Here is a 19495-nt window from a genome sequence, read left to right as displayed (position 1 = left end):
AAACTGACAGACTTTGAAAATAATTTCACGTGTATATCGAAGAGGAGAGTGGGGCTGTAGGATTTGGTTGAGACAGTGCTAACATTGCTTCATTATATCAGTATTTGTGAGATTCAGATCTCAAGGGTTGCTTCTTTGGAAAGCTGCATATATTCATTATCAGTTTAAATCCTCAGCATAAGAACTGCCTTTGCAGAAATAAGGATTTCTCAGTGGTAGATGAAGACTCTTTTCCACTTTACAAGTGAAGGGAGTTCATAACAAGGGCTGTAAAAAGCTGAAATTTCAGCTGAAAATATTACTTTCATGGCATGTCCTATACTAAAAAACTTTAAAATATTTCACAAAAATGTTACTTCTAATGTGTTGTTTTAAATTCTATATTACTTAAGCAAATATTTAAATATTATATTAGTTTTTCTGCATACTTGACGTGAATATAATTCTACCTTCCTGCCAAGTATGTCAAAACCCAAATTCACTTTCATTTGCCAGGATAAATGTTTATTTTGTTTTCCCACATAATGTGCTCTTTAAAGTGTCACCAGGATACCAAATCTGATGGCTTTTTAATAGAGACACGGAGGGGGTTTTTTGCTTTCATTAGGAAACAGGATAAACTATCAGTAAAGCTTATGGTAATGAAGCCACATACAGTAGATGCTCTTTGCTCTCCTTCCCCTCAGCATTTAAGAAACAAAGAAATTCTCATCAAAACTATTGTCCTGGTACCTCATTTTTTTATGAATGCATGAAGGGTCTGTAGTAGGAAAGAGTTTTTGGGGGAGGAGAGAAGGACACACAGGACAATTACTTCTGTTAAAGGTAACCTGTGATGGCTCAACGAGGCTCCCCAAAACAACTTTGTCATTTGTTTTCCTGTGAAATGGGTGAGATAATTCATTTAAGAGATTCAATTTAAGAGATAATTCATTGGAAGATCACTATGAACCAGCTGTGGTTTTACTAGAACAGAATATCAGCGTAGTTGTAGTTTTTCGTAAGTCAGTGAGTTTCACTTTGAGCCTTGAAAGTCTCGAAGAATTCCTCCAGTCTTAAACCAAAATAACAAAACCTTTGTTCACAAATTAAAATCTCGAATTTTCTGCTTTTAAGTGATACATCAGTAACATTTCATCTAAAAGTTTTAGTTATACTTCTGATACAAAATGAAATGTAACCGCTGTGAAAGTTTTATGCATTTCAAAAAATTTTTTTTTTCAGTTTTCCCTTTATTTTTTTGAGAGAAGGGAATGGGGATGTTTAATAACAGAACTCCTGTGGTGGCTTTGGGTGGTGAGGATTGTTTTGAATTAATGACAGCATATGTTTCTTTGGTTCTGTGTAAACACTTAATAATTTTGTGGTATATTTATCAATGGGCATGATGTAAGGGAGTAACTAAATAGATTGTTCCAAATTAGTCAAATTAGCTGATGGTTTGAATTAGCTTAATTCCAAACCCCAGAATCTTCATATTTTCCTTTTCCTCTCTAGCATTAGAAAGAGAAAAGAGAAAGTGGGGGCAGGGGGTGTGGGGGTGGGAAAGAAGAATTTGCCAATTAAGCAAACTGCCTTTGGGAAAATGATCTTTTTATGGTTCTATTTCTCATGTATATAGTGGAGATAATGCTCACAAGGCTGCTATGAAGACAAGTTTGCTTGTATTTAAAGAAATTAAGAAACAATAATGAATAGCAGCATAGAAATGTTTGCATAGTTAAATAAATAACAATATTAAACACGATCATTAACTTTTGACAAAGGAAATATTCACACTAGGCCAGGTTCTGTTCTCAGTGTCATGAATGAAGTCCCAATTAAAATCAAAAATAGCATAATGCTTTTGTTCAAGCCTTTCAATTCAGACAGCGATTTTTAGGGTTTCCTTTCCTTACTCTTCACGCCTGGCACAGTGAGAGGTTAAGGAAGTCTGGGCTGTTCAAAAGGCAGCCAATTTCAGCTTGTGGAGTTGAGACACATCTCTCCTATCAATTGCTTTGAGAAATCATAGCATCACAGAATAGTTTGGGTTGGAAGGGACCTTAAAGATGTTTGAATTCCACCCCCTCTGGCATGGGCAGGGACACCTTCCACTTGCTCCAAGCCCAGTCCAACCTGGCCTTGAACACTTTCAGGGATGAGACATCCACAGCTTTTCTGGACAACCCGTACCAGTGCCTCATCACCCACACAGTAAAGAATTTATTCCTAATATTCCACCTAACCCTGCCCTCTTTTAAATTAGAGCCATTCTTCCTGTTGCTCCTGGCCCCTGTCCAAAGTCCCTCTCCAGGTCTCTTGGAGCCCCTATAGAACTGGAAGGGGCTCTAAGGTATCCTTGGAGTCTTCTCCAGGCTGAACACCCCCAGCTCTCCCAGTCTGTCTCCAGAGCAGAGATGATCCGACCATCTCTGAGCATCTTCATGGCCTCCTCTGGAACTGCTCCAACAGGTCCACATCCTTCTTATATTGGGAACACGCAGATTATATGCAATTCACAGTGGTCACTGTTTTTCTAGGGGAAGCATTTCCTCTTTAACTCAGTGTATGACTCACTTATTCCCTGAATTTCATGATGTGATTTTTATCTGGAATTCCACGTCTTGCAATTATCAAATTAGAAAGGCTTTTCCAAAAGACTAAAGCTCTAACCACAGAATTAGATTCAGTGGTGTAAATACCACAAGTAGAGAATTGTCTATATGCTTCTGGTGTTAAGGAAGCAATACATTTTTGAGTACCACTTTGCATTGTTCTCTGGTTACAGTGGACTCCTAACACACGAAGTAAATTCATCTAACTGTGCATTCTGAAGTCACATGCCAAGAGAGAACATCTATGTACACTTAATAGCATGCAGTTTTATTTTAACTAGTTATTTTTAATGTTTCCATTTAAGACATTAATGAATACACTTACATGAATTCATCATAAAAGTTGCCAGATTTGGATCTGTCATGGAAAATGCCTGAGCTAAAATGTGTTACTCATTTTTGTAGTAAATAAATTATGTGAATTAATGAATGAGTGGCCTTCCTTTTAAAAAACAGATCAGTGTCTTGTGCTGGGTACATCCCATGGAGCATCTGCGTTCCAATTTGAGAGCCCATTTTTCTGCTTTCCTTTGACAAGAGAATGATAACCATCTATTCTAGGTGTAACCCACATTTTATTTATAAATTCTTTTCATTCTGCTCTGAATAAAGTAACACAAAAAGCATCACTTGCCAAGGATGCCTGCATGGATATGCCTGTAGGATTGTATTGCTTGTGAATCTCCTGCACAGAATGGTAATTTCTTGTGAAGGATGGTGATATCCCAGAGAATGGCAGATACTGTGAGAATTGTCTGTTCTACTGGGAATGAATATGACAAGTCTGTTTTATTAAGAGGAAGGGAAAAGACAGAATTATAAGGATTAAAAATAAGATAACAGGATTCAAATTAGTGTGTATTGTTCATATGGTCTGAAACTTACTCAGGTTTCTGTCAGTCAAAGTTTTCCTTAATTTTGTTATGATCTTCCTTTTATAGTGAAGCTTCAGGAGGGTATTTCGGTGTCAGTCAGCAGGCCTGGTTCACAGACTTGTACTGTGATATAATGAATTTCATCACAATTATTGCTTACTAGTGTGTACCTTGGGTTCACCCTCCTTTCCTTCCTTTTCAACATAAAGCATGTAGAATAATTCTTTTGAGGATTTCCTCCTCCTCCATTTCTCATTTAACATTAGCCAAACTCTCAAACATAATTTTGCAATCATATATTGATGGTGGCTATTAATGGGGCAGAGTTTCACCATGCAATTTTTTTGTAAATTAGATTTATTTTCTTACTTGCATTTATCAGTTAAAGCCAGTGAATGAGGGGGCTGATCTCCAGCTGTTCCCAAACTTATCTGCAGCCCAGTTTAACAAACTTTACTGGGTGTATTTCTTAAAAAATTGTGGCTTTAAAGTGAGTAATTCTGGACATATTGTAGCTGGGTGAATAGATAGAATACATCTGGGAATTGAGTTTCAGTGATGCTAGTTAAGTGCAGGATTGATTGCCTGGTTGGATCAGTCGGAGCAGGACTGGATCCTCCAACCCTCTTCCACAGCCAGGATGGTGAGGAAGCCTTGGAGCAAAAGCCACCCCATGAATTTCTGGACACGAGTCCAAACATCATGTCAGTTAAGAGAAGTATTTAAAAAATAGAGAGCAATGGCTGGTTTTGACTGTCACTAAGACAAAAAAAATAAAATTAATTATGCAAATGGGGCTGCTTTGTTGTCTGTATCTCCCAGACCTTGCAGTGTTGAGTGTTTTGATGACTGGAAGCTTTACTGGTGAGATGGTAAATCTGTTTATATAAATCTTATTTATGAATGGATGCAGATTCAGGATAAATTTTCAGAGGAATGTTATTCAGAAGATATAAAGGTATCCTAATATTAACGTGGTATGTCAAGTTTTTGATGTACAGCCAGATGGAAACCACAGTAAGTGCTACAATGTCCTCAACCAGAAAAGTGAGGGAAGTCAGTAGTCTTGATTTATTAATATATCAATGTATCCCCATAACTTTTTTTTATTTAGTAACATAGTTTATCCCAAATTATTTTATGTTTTTTGGAAAGCACTGGTAGAAGATAGCCATACATTTAACACATAGTTTTACAAAATTCAGTATGATACTTATTATAGAAGAAAAAAATATTTTCCTGTGGAAATCAAAGGTATTCCATGAAATGGAAATGTTTCGTTTCCAGGTTCCAGCTCCACATTTCAGACTAGAAGTAATAAATTTGGACAAGGAATTTGGCTGTGATATGGAACTGGTTCAAATAAATGCAGTATGTGTAGATTTTGCATATGTTCAAGGGCAAAGTATTACAGGGGCAGCGAGTCCCTATCAGGAGGTCAGTTTTATTTATTCCTTAAGCAATGAGATCATGACTGCTGGGAATTAATCCATTCATTTTGTTATTGTCTGTGCAATTTCATTTGCTTTGTTTCTTCATAATTCCCTTGAAATTTTTACATAATCTTAAATAGTCTTGCCAGCTCCCTTCCCCCTCCTTATCTGCACATACTTTGTTGGATTACATGTTTCATAGTTTGAGGGAGATGAATGGAGTTAACACACAGCCGAGTACAAAGACGCCTTTGTTTAGACTTGCATTGCTTTGAGCTCAGAGCAGGAACCAAATTTACTGAGTCATCCTTTAGTCTTGGCTTTTGCTTGGCCCTGAAATGGAGGGTGCCCTCTTGGTGATGTTGTTCTTCACTCCTCACTCACCAGAGTGGGATTCATCCTGCTTCTCTGAGGATATCTGTGCCATGGACTTGCAGACCTAAGCCGATGTCCCGAGGGCTCCGTTGGTGATGTCCCCACTTGGTGAACTTCAGACAAATTCACAGATGTCATTCATCTGCCATTTTAAACAGTGAGTTTAGGATGAAGCTGCTCACTAAAAGTGTGCAATACCTTTTTTACTATAAAGTGACTTTGTTTGACTAATTAGGATACTGCAGATGTCTTCAGTTCCTCAAGTGAGTCCCGTCTTTTGTCCCTGGACAGAAAATCACCAATTTTCTATAATGAAGAATTGTAATTTTATTTTAAAATTATATTTTAACTAATATTTGATATTTGTAATCATCCAAAGCTTTTTTTTCATGTCATTTAGAGTTGTATATCCTTAAAATCTCTGTGACAATTTGGATTTTTAAGGTTCTTAAGGTCTTAAATTTTGTTTATTGCAGGGAATGAGACTAAAAATATTGTAGAGAAAAAAGCAAAACTATTTTTATTGTGAACATACATTACAATTGAGATCACCTTGGTCTGACAGAAAAAGACCTCATCTTTTCTTCTACTGTTGGGAACTTTGCACTAAACACATGAGCACTCAAAACCAGTATTACATCAAAAGCATCAGGTTTGCTATGCAGACTTGTTCAGCTTAATGGTTGCTACAGAATTTTTGGTATGTTCTATAAGAAGTGGGTAAAAAAAAATTCCCTGTATGTGTGTACTTTATAGCCAAATCAAGTATTACATTACAAAAGCTATTGATCTTTCCCCAAGTGGCATTTTTATTTTCTGTATAAAACTCTGAGTAAGCTCGAACTTTGAAAATGCTTACTCCTAAACTCTTTTTTTTCTTTGCTTACCAATTCAAGTGATTCTCAGAAGAGTAAATACCTTTTTCCTTTATGTAACAGAAGTCTTCAGATAGTGATAATCTCAGATAATGTCAAGATACAGAAGACTAAAAGTGTATTTTCAGCATATTTTGTAAACACTTCAATACTGAGTACCTTTTACTTTATTTCTCAGATTTTTATTTTTTTAAATCTAGGTAATTTTTCACAGAATATCAGAATGGTTTTGTTTGGAAGAAACCTTAAAAGATCCTCTTTTCAACACCCTGCCTTGGGCAGGGACACCTTCTGCTATCCCAGGTTGCTCCAAGTCCTGTCCAACCTGGCCTTGAACACCTCCAGGGATGGGACATCCACAGCTTCTCTCTCTGGACACCTGTACCAGCCCCTCACCATCCTCACAGGAAAAGTTCTTCCTCATAGCCGATCTAACCCTGCCCTCTGTAAGTTTGAAGCCATTCTCTCTTGTCCTGTGACTCCAGGCCCTTGTCCAAAGTCCCTCTCCAGCTCTCTTGAAGCCCTTTTAGGCACTTGAAGGGGCTCTAAGGTCTCCCTGGATCCTTCTCTTCTCCAGGCTGAGCACCCCCAGCTTTCCCAGCCTGTCCCCATAGCAGAGGGGCTCCAGCTCTCAGAGCATCTCTATGGCCCTACAGTTTGGGCCTCCATCACCACCCTGCTGGTTTTGTCCTCCAACCCCAGAACTGTCAGGTACAGCACACAGTGCCCTGTTATTCTCCAGTGTAAATAAAAAATAAATTATTTAGCATACTGTTTTGGTAATATCAGCCATTGCAAAGCAGCGCTGCTTTTCCCTGGAGTAGCCACCTGGCTCCTTGGAAGCTGGTGATAGGCGCACAATGAGAGGTCTTGAGCAAAGGGAATCAGGAAATCACGCCACAAGATGAATATGTGAGTGGTTTGGGAAGCCAGAGCCTTCATCCTTAACATTGTTGCCAAACACAGGGGTGTCCAGCCGTGCCTCCAACGTTTCTCAAATGTTCCAGCTTAGCAGCTCCTCGGCACATTTCCTCCAAACACGGAGTAGTCGGTAAGCAAGTTAACGTTTGGCCTCTTGCCTTCCCCCCACACAAAGAGCTTTGTATGTCAAGTGTGAAAGCTTTAAAACGGAATTAAAAAATAAGATTATTTTTCATCCTGGATGGGAGGTGACAACATGCAACTCTTTACCTTTCTTTCCTTTCCCTTTTTAGTTTTTTTTTATGCTGAAAGAAAGATATAATGCAACACATTTTTGGAAGACTAAGCAGACGTTTACTGTGCCAGGTCCTATCTACTGCATCCTTCAGCATGTTCCAAGGAAAGCAGGCAAAGTATTTTAACTCTGCTATACACCACATAAGTCAGCTTCTTAACTGCTTAGGGTGACTGGTACTACTAGAAAGGGAGTAAAAACTATCTATTTTTAATTCTTTTGATAAACGAGCTGAGCAGTGTAGTTGCTGTCACTTATTGTGTCTGCTTTCCAGCTGAGATTGCTTCAAGGTGGTGTATCACTAGGGGTTTCACTGTTTCTTCATGTAGGAAAGATTCCCAGTAAACTGGCTTTTATACTGATGAAAGAGGACTTCAGTCCTGTTGGAGTGACTCGCTTCTCCTTCCAACAACAGAATTTGGAAAATTTCACTTGCATGAAATTGAAGTTGTTTCTCAGTTAGAACATCCTGTATCATTTCTTGTTTTCAAGAAATTATAGTTGAAAAAAAAGCCCCAAAGACTGTGAAAAAAAGAATAAGTGAGTACTCTTTAGACTTAAAAAAAGGTGTTACTTACAGATAAAGTTATTTTAACTTAAAGTTTCTGTGACTTCCCCAACACTGAATGCCATTTTCTTTAAACTCTGTTGGTTGGCCTGGAGTCATTCTGCCTTTACAGTATGTGCTCACTCTTTCTCTTTCTTCTCCCTTTTTATTTCGTGTTATTGCTTCATTTTGAGCTTATAAAATATACCTTAGAAATGCAAAGGTAAGGGAACATTACATCTTTTTGAAGCAGGAATGGTGCAAGAGAAAAAAAGTACTGTTTGTGATCTTGAGACATGAAGAGGAAAGATGATCTGCTGTTGTCTTCTGCTCTGGTGTTTCCTTAAAGATGATACAATTGGGCTATCCCTCTGTTCATTTCTCCTGCATTAGCTGCTTATTTACAGACTATTCCAACACTGGTAGGACTGATGGAATGGCTCTCCTTATCCCTTGAATTGTGAGGTTCCATGCCATGATGGGGCTTTTTTTGTTAAAGGGCATTAGGAAGAAAACACAGTCCAGTTATTTATGACAACCACTGTTTTCTTTGGTGGTGGTTTAGAGCAACGCATGAGGATCCACCTTGAAAAAAGAATTACTTTACAGACAGAACTGAAGGCAGAAAACAGTTTTATTTCACATATGTGTAGGTAGTTTTACTAAATAAAAAATATTCATACAGGGAGAGTAATTGCAAGTATTTATTTAGTATTTAAGAACAGCATCAAGTCCAGTGTTTAGACAACTACTGTAGACAATTTGTAATGAGAAATTTAGCCTTTGTGATGTTTGAGACTGTACTAGAGAAAACCATAGCTGAATTCCAAGGGTTTGGGCAAGAGTCCTCGTTTAAGCTGGGAGGTTGGACTAGAGATTTCTAGAGGGAGGGTTGTCATAGAGAAGCTCAATCTATTTGATGAGCCAGCTCAGATTAATTTATTTCCTTATTATCTGGTAGTACCCAAATAGTAATTTCTGACTGCCAAAGAGACAAACGATTACAGAATTAAAACCATATTGCATAAAAAATTAGCTTTTTTAATTATTTGAAGATGTTATCCCTTAATATGCAAAAAACCTAAACCCCCAAATTAGATGCTTTTGTAAAGCATACAGTAAAATTACACAGGGAATCTAAGACTGCCATTTCTAGGATGAATTTTGTGAGAAGTGTACTGTGCTATGCAGAAGTTCAGATTAGATGATTTTGGTGATGCCTTCTATTTTCAGAAGTTTAGCTGAATTAATCCAGAGGCAAAATTGAGCTCTGTAATGGATTGAAGTTGCAGCATGCATTATGAAAATTATTTTTAAAGGATACAAACTCGGTCTAGACTTCCTCAGTGCCTTGATGGATTGGATTAACTGAAAATTTTTAGTAACCTGAAGTGGCAGCTCCAGAAAATGTAGTCAAAGATGCCAGAAGTCTGCATAGAACTGGAAAATGCCTAAGTAGAACAGTTTCTATGCTGGTGACTAAAAGTCCAAATACAGTGAAAATTATTGACTTGATAGAGAAGAGAAGAAAAGAAAGAAGGACTATCCAGGTGTGTTCCTGGTCAGTTCGTAGTTTAGTTTATGGCTAAACTGAATATGTTGACTGTCAACCTGACCCTGTAAGTGATGGATTGGATTGTCATAGAAGAGGGACCTAAAAGGCAGAAAACAGAGGAGGAAAACTGTGTATTTGAAGTACTAATTTTATTTTCTTTTTGAGAATTGCTTAGGCCAAATGCAGCTTATGTAGACAGCATATGTGTCCAAATTGACTTACTGGAATTGCTTTGGTTTTCCATTAAATCAGATTAAAAAACTCTGCGATTTCGATTTCATCAAATGTGAAAGTGCACAGGGGGTCAGAGCAAAATTTCTGTTGTGTGTGCATATGGATTTTCCCTAATGTTTGTTGTCCTTGGTGTGAACACACCTGTGCTTTACCTACTTTATGGATGGTTTCTTGAGCCGTACAAGTACAGTGTCGGTGCCATCAGCCACTCCTGATCCCGCTTTGTACCCGTAGTGATAACTGTTCTTACCAGGTGCGATGATTTAGCCACTGAGTTATAGTTTCAAAGACAGTTGCATTCATTTCCTTGTTTAGGACAATCTACTTGATTGAGAGATTGGAGTAAGTTGTCTGCTTCTGACGAGAATAATCATTCCTTTTAATCTGACTACTGTTTCCTGCCTCTGCTAACGGGAAGGATTTAATCTCTTGTGGAGACTAGATGCTTACCTTGTAAAAATCACCCCTGCTCTGTTGAAGTAAACAGAGCTGAAGCACGTGTTCAAACCTGACCACAACCTTCAGTGCTGCTCCAACCATGATTCAATTATGGCATCATGTATATGTGGAGGGGAGGGTGTGTGTAATGTTTATGGTTTCATAACTTGTCTCTTTTGAGATACACTCCTTTGGTTGTCACTGGACTCCATGTGAAATACATTCTTAAGTGCAACAGTGAACATTTTGAGGTGTTTTTCTTGAACAAGCTCTAATTCAGTCTAATTTCCTTCCTTTTCCTCAGGTGTTCAGAAGTATAAAATTCGAGCATTGATTAACAGTCAAAAAAACGGAAACAGATACATTTACCACTTATTTATTTCTGTGTACTGAGAGTGGGAGAGGGCACTTCAATGCTCTTCTGGCACATCCTCAGTGTGATGGAGTTTATTCATTTCAGAATTTGAATGCACATGGGCTCAGTTCTGCAGAGTGCAGGACGTGTTGGCCTCGATCCAGAAGAGCGTTGTATTTGTCTGGTCACCTGTAAACACGTGGGCAGAGGGCTCATGTGCTTCAGTTTAAACGTGCCCCTCAGTCAGGGCAGGCTGCTCAGCACCTCTCCCGCCTCAGCCCTCATCCCTGAGGGTGAGCCGTGTACAGGCAGTTTTGTAAAATAGGAATTGACACCCTCCTCTGGGAAATTTAACTCACAAGACTAATAACCCACGTGTGGTTTATATTTCTTCATCTTGACTTGTTCAATGCATGTTTAATTTGGGAGGGTTGCTTCAAGGTTGTGGCGGGGGCGCTTTGGCGCTATAATTTCTGTTGTGGAATGCAGTTCTTGTTGGAATAAGGTACATGATGTACTTTTACTCTTTTGTCAGAGAGCAGAAAGACAAACACGAGCCATGGACTCAGTCCAGTACGCAGAATTCTGTGAAAGTCGGCAATTGAGTTTTTGTAAGTATTAGAATGGCTGCACTGTATGGAGATGTTTGATTATTATTTCATGTAATAGAGAGCACACCAGAACCTCGTGTTTTTTGAAAGCACTTTTGTTTCATCCTCAGTAATAAAACTTTAAATTCTTTCTCTGCATGACTCCTGGGAACAGTTAATTTAGCAGTTTCGGGCTGTGTCGGGCAGAGTGTTTTATTTGAATATTTACCAAGCTTTCCATGTGCTTCAGCACTGTGCTGGTGGGGACCATAGAACTGGTAAGGAGTTAATGGATTAGAACCACCACTTGCCTCGAGTTGTCGTGGTGGTGTCAAAGTTGGCATATTAGGAAGTTTCATGGTTGCAGGTTTTTCGGAATGCATCTAAAATTAGAGAAGAGCAGCAAGTTTTGCTTTTATTTCCCGATCCGCAGAGACACAAAGAACTTACTAAAGAGACTTTTCTATTTTAAGCTGTAAGCTCCTGCTGTGGAATTTGTTCAACATTAGCCAAGTTCATCAGTATATGCCATTCCAACACTAATAACATGATGACAGAATTAGGGCTTTTCTAGCACTGAAAACCAACTTACTAGAAGTACTTGTGGGCCACAACTATAATGAGCTGTAAATTAATGGGCTTGATCATGTAGCAAAACATCATTACAGAAGCGGTTAAGTGATGACTAAGGTTTTAGGTCAAATGTCAGAGAAAGGGAGGCGAAGGAGCCAGTAAAAACCATGACAAAACAGCACATGATCCTACAACACAGACTTGAACACAATGGTGTCTTTAAAGGAGAGACCTTATCTTCTTCTTCCTTCTAAATTCAAAGAAAGAGTGACTCATTTATGGCAAAAAAAATGACACATTTGAGATACTGTTCTGCATCAGCAAATGTCAGCAAATGTAGAAAAACATGTTTTGCAAGCATTTCTTTTCTTAATTCAATATGTTTTTTATGTTTAGTTATAATTTGGCATCACACATCTGTGAGCCATTAGATAAATGATACTTCAGATTAGGGTCACTTCAGGAAATGAGAGGTTTGTGATAAAGTCATTTTGAATACCCAAAAATTGCCATCTGGACACGGAACAAATAGAAATTTCAAATTTGAAAATAAAATTGAATGTTGGTGACCAGGGGATTGTGATCTATAAAAATATCTCAGTGCTATTTTCACAGTGTTTTTAAATGACCATATCTCTAAGGTTCTTTTTCACTAAGCATTTAATGTCATTAAAGAATATGAGAATTACAGTGGTTAGAAAATAAAAGCAAGAGAGACTTGGGCACAGATTCAATTACATATCACGAGCTCAATTAGATAGAACATAGCAAGTGCCATGCAGAACATTTGTTCAAAACTAACATAAAGGCTAATTTTTAACTTCTTATATTTTAGTAAAAATTGAATCTGTTACTATGTTTAAAGAAGAAAATATTTTTTACTGTAATATAAACCCATAAAAACTGTGTCATAAGAGAATAAACCTGGAAGGGACTTCAAGAAACCAGTTCTAAAAATATGTCTTAATAAACACAGCTCCAGATATTTCTGTGCACTTTTAAAGACAGGCAAAAGAAAACGTCCGTCAAAGGATCAAGTACTACAGTATTACAAATTTTAATTGTAGGGAGCAATTTTATGGTTCTTCTGTCACCTTCACACTTCTCATATTTCTTCCTTTCTTTTTATTTGTTTTCTTTTCCTTAGTGACCCCATGTAGCCTTCTCATTCCCTCCTAAATAAAAATAACCATTATTTACACCTGTTTCCTGTTAAACACCTGACCTGTCTGTTGCTTTTTAGTCCTTGTTGGAAGCACTCTTTAAAAAAAGAGCTGTTTCAGATGATTCTTCACCTTGTAAGCACTTCATTTTTGTGTTCCTGTCTCACAAACAGCCCTCATTAAGATTTCTGTCTTTACAGCTCTTTCTGTCCCCAGATTTCTGTGATTATTTTGTCCACCACTGACCTAAGTAAGATCACCCTTTTTTTTTTTTTTCCTTTTACTCTCTAAGCAAAACCAGTGTTTCTCTGTTCCATATTTTTCTCTGCCCTTTCTCCAAAGTGGTCTCATCCATTACCAGTCTGAAGTTCTTGTATGGATGTTGGTCATTTGCAGATCTATATCTATCCTTATTTCTTTTTATCAACAGCACTCTTTAAAAAACACTCATTTACAAATCGTTTTTGCTCCCTTGTCAGCACCTAACCCCTGTATGGTTAACGCCAGGACTGCTGAATTCTTCTGTCCTTTCTCATTTGTCTTTGTTGTTGTTAATAAAATAATATCAATTTTATCTGGGTTCATATTTGTATTGATTTCTTTCAGCCCTTTCTCTAATTCATCATTATTTCTTTTACAATACATTCCAAATCAGGAATTCTTTTACAATACATTCCAACACTCCTCTGAGGTTGACCCTTCATTCTTTTAAATCTTCTGTATGATTGATTATCCTGTGTTTTTTTTCTCTTTACTCCATGTGCTTATGGGTCTCCAGAATGTTGTGTATGAAATAACAGTCTTTGCCACGGGTTCCACTTTGGTAATTCCTTCCTTGATCAGTCAAATCACACTCACGCTACTTGTTCCACATTTTCAGTATTTCTGCTACCCAAAATATTGATTATTTTGGCCTACCTGTTGTTAACTTTTCCTTTTCTGCATATGGTTTTAAATGACAGCAAAGAAAGCATCCAAATTTCGTGACTGGTTGGACTGTAGCAGTATGGAAATAAAGCCAAATGCGGTTGCAATGGAGATTTTGGCATATTTAGCATACGAGACTGTGGCCCAGGTAAGGGACTCTGCTGCCTGAACTCTAATTAAAATGAAGTAATTACTCTTGGATGTACTTCAGCCTCAGCGACGGGGTTGTGAGCCCCTTCAGAAGTGCAGTCACTACTCCAGCTAACCAAGCTAAATGGATTCATGGAATCACAGAATGGTTTGGGTTGGAAGGAACCTTAAAGCACATCTAGTTCCAACCCCCTGCCATGGGCAGGGACACCTTCCATTAGACCAGCTCAGAAATCCTGTCTGTCCTGCATGACAGATGACAGATGTGAACTACACTGTATCATCCCTCTGATGCACAAACAGAAATGTTTCATAATGGCTACAGGGGAGAGTGGAGTCCAGCACGAACTTTATTCAAGTCCAAACTGAAACCACATACTTTTTGCTATGTGACCTTTGGCAGTGTGCTGAGGCTCATTCAACCCCATTGCACAATTGGATTATAAAGAAGGATTTCCTGGAAAACAAAATGTTACCTTAGTGCCAAACCGAGCCCTCTTGGGTAGGCAGATTGCTCCATATATTTACAGAAGTGGAAAAGAAAGGTTCCTTAGGCTGAAATATCTCTGAATAATTTTGTTTTCAGCTGAGAAACACTAAGAATATTCGGCCTCAACCCACAACCCCTCACTATCCCATTGTTACAACGGCATTTGTAACCCTCCCCCTTGTTTTGCCTCTCCAGCTGGTGGACTTGGCCCTTTTGGTTAAACAGGACATGGCTCCCAAAGCTGGTGACCCGTTCAGTCATGCCATATCGGCCACCTTCATACAATACCACAACTCTACTGAGGTAAAACTTGCTTTTTCACATATTAATGCTTTTTATGTTTTACTTTCACATGTATTTTCTTCCAGAGTAGATGTTTTTGATTCTGGTATTGATACAAACTTTCTGTTGTGGAGTTTATGAACTCCGAAGTGATAGATTTAGATAGAAAGGCATTAAGTTGTAGTTCTGAATGTTAAATTCTTAGCAGCATCTTTATAAATAAATGCAAATCCTCTTTTCTTCAGTGGAAATTCCTTCTCTCACCATTCAAGGCTCTCTCTATTGCAGATTTGGAGACTGAAGTTTTCAAAATTGGCAAGTGCACCAAGTGCTGTATTGCATTGCTATAATAGATATTCTAGAAACTTCTGGAATGAGGAACCCAAATTTGGTATTACATCTCTTCTAAGAGGAAATCTAAGACGGCAATAGTTGAGGGGTTTTTTTGTGATTTGATTATATAATGGCTGTTTGTCATCTTGCTTTTATAGCCACATCTCTCAGGGCAATCTTCAAGTGCGAAGACAAGCCTTGACTCTCCTGAAAACACACCACCTCCTACACCCACCCCCCCAGCATCAGCAGGACAGCAGCACCTTGGGAAAACCCCATCAGGAGCCTTGGGGAATGGTGGAATCGGACAGGACTCGACCAAATCCAAACAAAGGAAAAGAAAAAAGGTATTTGGTGCACAAGCCTGGGATTAAAAGAAAAATAAACCAAAAGATCTTCAGGAAATCAGTACATAATCAAATAATGGTTTGGATTGGAAGGCACCTTAAAGACCATCTCGTCCCAACTCCCCTGCCGTGGGAAGGGACACCTTCCACTAGACCAGGTTGTTCAGAGCCCCATCCAATCTGGCCTTGAACACTTCTAGGGATGGATCATCCAAAACCTTGTCTTGACAACCTGTGCTAGGACCTCACCACCCTCACAGTAAATAATGGGTCTCATTTTAAAGATTAATTTTAACCTGTATCACATATTAATGACCCTTGTTATTGTAGAGCCAAATGTGTAGTTTGGGGTTTTTTACATCAGAACTAGGCTCGAGCTACCCAGTAATGCCTGCAAACTGAGTTTTGTTAAGGTAACAATTGCTGCTGCTCACATAACCTGCTCTTCTACATCCACAGCAGGAGTCACCACCCCAAATCACCATTCCCTTCTCTGGCAGTGGCAGCGAGCACGGGTTTTAAGGGTCAAAACATAGGCAAAGCAGAAGAAGAGGTGCTTGTGATTTTCCTGCTCCCAACAGCCTGTAACAGCTCTGCCTGACTTGCTTTATTTTTATGCCAGTTTGTTGCATTCAAGCTAAATATTTGTTTACTTTGCATAAAATACAGATGTCTCATATGCAGAGTGTGAAATGTAAATGTTGCAATTCTTGTCTGCTGTTGTGGAGTCTTAGTGTTTTGTCTGAGAGGGATATATGTACCTTAAAACCACAAGGGAAATAGGTTTGATTAAATAAAATGGATAGGAAGCCCTGCCTTAGTCACTTGGGGCTGTTTTGAAAAAAAATGTGACGTCAGTGCTCATTTTGCTTCAGAGCAGTGGAGTGACTTGGGATTCTATCATGTGTTTCATTATTAAAAAATACCAGAGTATTTTTTCCAGATTAAAATCAAATTTTCCAGAGTAAACTCAGTGATTTTTACAGTGATAGATAGAAAAAGATGTATTTTCTCCTTCTTTCTCCTAATATGTTCAACTTTTTGTCTGTCCTTATACTCCAGTTAGAAAACTATTAGTGAATCCTAAAAGCCTTTCAGAAAACTTTTGCATTTCCTCTTCCATTTTTATATTACATTTGATTATGTTTTGTTTCTGTGGCTGATTTCCATTATAATTCCTAGGAACAGGAATTTAGCTGGCAATGTAGTTTTTGATATATTTTGCTGGTGGTATGAGTTTATTTTTAAATTCTTAGTGTTTTGCTTAATGCGTTTTAAAACAATTGTATTCCAAAAAGTGCACAATTTTAATGAAAAGTTCTCCTGACTTATCCAATTTGGTTAGGTATCTACTGAATATAACTGAGGCATTGAGACAAACAAGTTAACTTGGTGAAGAATGTTATTTTTAGGCTGTGAAGGCCCAGTCCAGCAAAACATATTTGAGTTTCATATTCCCTTTATGAATGTCAATCAGCAAGGGAAGAATCTGCCATCGTATTATGAATAATTCCATGTGTACACACGGGCTCCAGTGGACTCAGCACTCTGGAAAATAAAACATTTCGCAGAAAATATCCCAAATCTGAGACCATTAGTGGATCATGTGAATGTATGAGGGGGCTGCCTATGTGTGTTCATTAAACTTCAGTGTATAACTTAAGTTTTTGTCATTCTCAGTACATTCACTAGTATAATTTTCAAGAATTTATTGCCAAGAAGCCATCATTTGATAAGTCATCTGAATTCTGGCAATTTAGGTGGAGCCTAAAACAGCATTTCAGATTGACTTACAAGGAGAAAAGAGTAACTTTTTCTTCTGAAATCCTGACAAAATTTTTGTACAATTGCTGCCCCACTACCAGTGAATTCTTCTTTTTATCTATTTAGAGTCCATAATGCAAAAAATAATTTCAAATTTGAAAACATTCCAATTTGAGGTAATTAATTTTTTTTTTTGCATCTTTCTAACACCATTATGTCACATTTCAGCTTCAAATTTCAGTTTGATGTTACTCAATGGTGATTTTGGTGTCAAATTACTTTCCATTTAGGGTGCTTGTTCAATATTTTCCCCACCCCTTGACATCATAATAAGAGCCTGAAATGTTTTAAAAATAGTTTCTGTGGTTATTGCGCTGTGACTTATATGACCCTCTCATTTTAGTTTGAACATTTTCTGCTCTTTTCAATTGCAACACACAGCAGCACTAGGTGAAAGATTTAAGAGGACAGACATGGTGTTCTTTGGGTCTCTTAAGCAAAGTTCATGTAAAAGTCCCCTTTAATTTGTTAATAGCTTTTTCTCTCTAATGTAGTGTGTGGCAGCAATGATGTGTATCCTCAGGAAAAAAAAAAAAAAATTGCTCCATTTTATAAAGGTTTATTTTCATGCCTTATGCACTGTAGGTCTGTTGTGTGTTTTTGATTTAGTAACAATTTATGTGTTTTTCTGTTGCAGAGCACTGCAGCCTGTGGTATAGAGGCTCAAAGTGATGCCATCCAGCCCAGCCACATCAGAGAGGCCATTCGACGCTACGGCCACAAGATTGGCCCCCTTTCCCCATTCACAGTACGTAATAACAGAGTTATAAAAAGTTATATTTATAATCTTAAAGAACTTTGATTTTCAAGTGGTCGAATGAAGAAGCTTTGGAATTGTTGAGAGCAATTTGTGGTGACTGTAATTTTCTTTATAAAAGTGGCATAATTCTCCCGGGAAATAAAACTTAGTAATTTCTGTCTCTTTTTGGAAGGACAAAAAAGTTTCTTTTTTTCCTTTTAAATATTATTTTCTTTCAATTACAAATTATGCTTTTTTGTTAGTGCTTGAATCTTCTGTTTTTCCAAAGTTTAGGTTTACAGTTATTTTAAATTATATGTATTGCAGTATGGTGAAGAGCACTTTATATTCTAAAATTAGTTGTGTGTCAGATACTGCTCCTATTGGAAGCTGAACTCTCAAGTGTCACATTTACAGTTGGAGAAAGAAGAGAATGGTTTCTTTAGACAACTTTGAACCTCCACTGAAATGTAATAGAACCGAGCTTGTGGTAAAACACTGATGGGTCCTGAGGTTTTGCCATCATTTTTTCAATGCAAATTGCAAATCCATTGTTCAGCCAAACGAATTCTTTATTTCATTTTCTCAGCTGATGAAAATGTGAAAGCAGTCCATCTCCAATGTCATAAATTGGGGTTATTTTCTTCTCATCTGCTCCTCTAAGTGGCATAAATCCTGCTTACCTCAGAATATCTACATTTAGGAAGCAATAAATGTCAAAGAAATCATTATAGGAAAGACAAAACAAAAAGAACAAACCCACCAAACTAGATCTGAGCTTTTAAAAATCAAGAAGAAATAGTCAAATTTTAAGAGATTTTAGGAAAAGAAAATTATTCTGAATTTGGAGGAAATTCATCTACATAAAAATGATACAGAAGTGTATGAAGACCATAAATATCAAGGAAATAGTGGCCCTTGACCTCAGAAGCGAGGGACAACCAAAAAAAAAGTAAATGAGTACGTGAAGTAATAATTTTCCTAATGTCAGAATTGATCAATGCTTTTAAAAATGACAGTGAATGTTTGGTTTGTTAATGATAGTCAATACTCATTTACAATGAATTGTCTTTACATAATTTTACCTCTCACAAATGACAGATTAATATCATGTAAAGCATAGGATAGAATTTCTAGCCCAAAGCAGAAAAATGTCTTTAGCAGAAGTTTGCTAAGAGATGTAGTTAAGAACATGGCAATGGCTTCTGAAAGCAGAGAGTGTATTTAACTTTATTATAAAGAAGTAAAGAGCTCAAATAAACAGTTGCAGAAAGGTGAGTCTTCCTCCCCTGACCCTCACTAGAAGTGGTTTGGTCAATTATTAACCAAAGTTTAACTTTTTCTGCAACCACAAGTTATAATAAAATCCTCTGGTTTGGGCTGGGGTTTTTTTATGTCCTCCAATCTTATGAACTTCCCAAAACAGTGCAGCTAACTGAACAATTTAATTTGTTAACATTACTTACTGTCAACGTGGTTGATGAGATGAGCAGATCTTGTTCCCTCTCAACAAGCCAAGAATGAGAGGGAATCTTGGGTCAGCTCCTGGATGCATTCAGAGGTTGTAGGGCTGTAAT

At 37.7% G+C, this 19495-nt stretch overlaps 1 protein-coding gene across 6 annotated transcripts in view; it reads left to right on the top strand.

Annotated features, from left to right (window-relative positions):
- Nucleotides 1-18023, top strand: part of SUPT3H (SPT3 homolog, SAGA and STAGA complex component) — a 212735-nt gene extending 194712 nt beyond the window's left edge. For 2 of the 6 annotated variants that reach the window (XM_027886597.1, XM_027886596.1), the window contains exons 7-11: nucleotides 11036-11111; nucleotides 13789-13901; nucleotides 14589-14696; nucleotides 15167-15355; nucleotides 17817-18017. In XM_027886597.1, coding sequence (XP_027742398.1) covers nucleotides 11036-11111; nucleotides 13789-13901; nucleotides 14589-14696; nucleotides 15167-15355; nucleotides 17817-17981 — 651 coding nt within the window. In that variant the 3' untranslated portion in view covers nucleotides 17982-18017. Of the gene's footprint in view, nucleotides 1-11035; nucleotides 11112-13788; nucleotides 13902-14588; nucleotides 14697-15166; nucleotides 15356-17816 lie in introns of all 6 variants that reach the window. The other 4 variants (XM_027886601.1, XM_027886600.1, XM_027886595.1 and 1 more) reach the window with 4 other exon arrangements.
- The last annotated feature ends 1472 nt before the right edge of the window (nucleotides 18024-19495 follow it).

The sequence above is a fragment of the Empidonax traillii genome, unplaced genomic scaffold, assembly GCF_003031625.1.
Source record: "Empidonax traillii isolate 1590-97213 ecotype Southwest subspecies unplaced genomic scaffold, ASM303162v1 scaffold190:size869923, whole genome shotgun sequence".
Classification (NCBI taxonomy): domain Eukaryota; kingdom Metazoa; phylum Chordata; class Aves; order Passeriformes; family Tyrannidae; genus Empidonax; species Empidonax traillii.
This window is presented reverse-complemented; position numbering and strand designations above follow the sequence as displayed.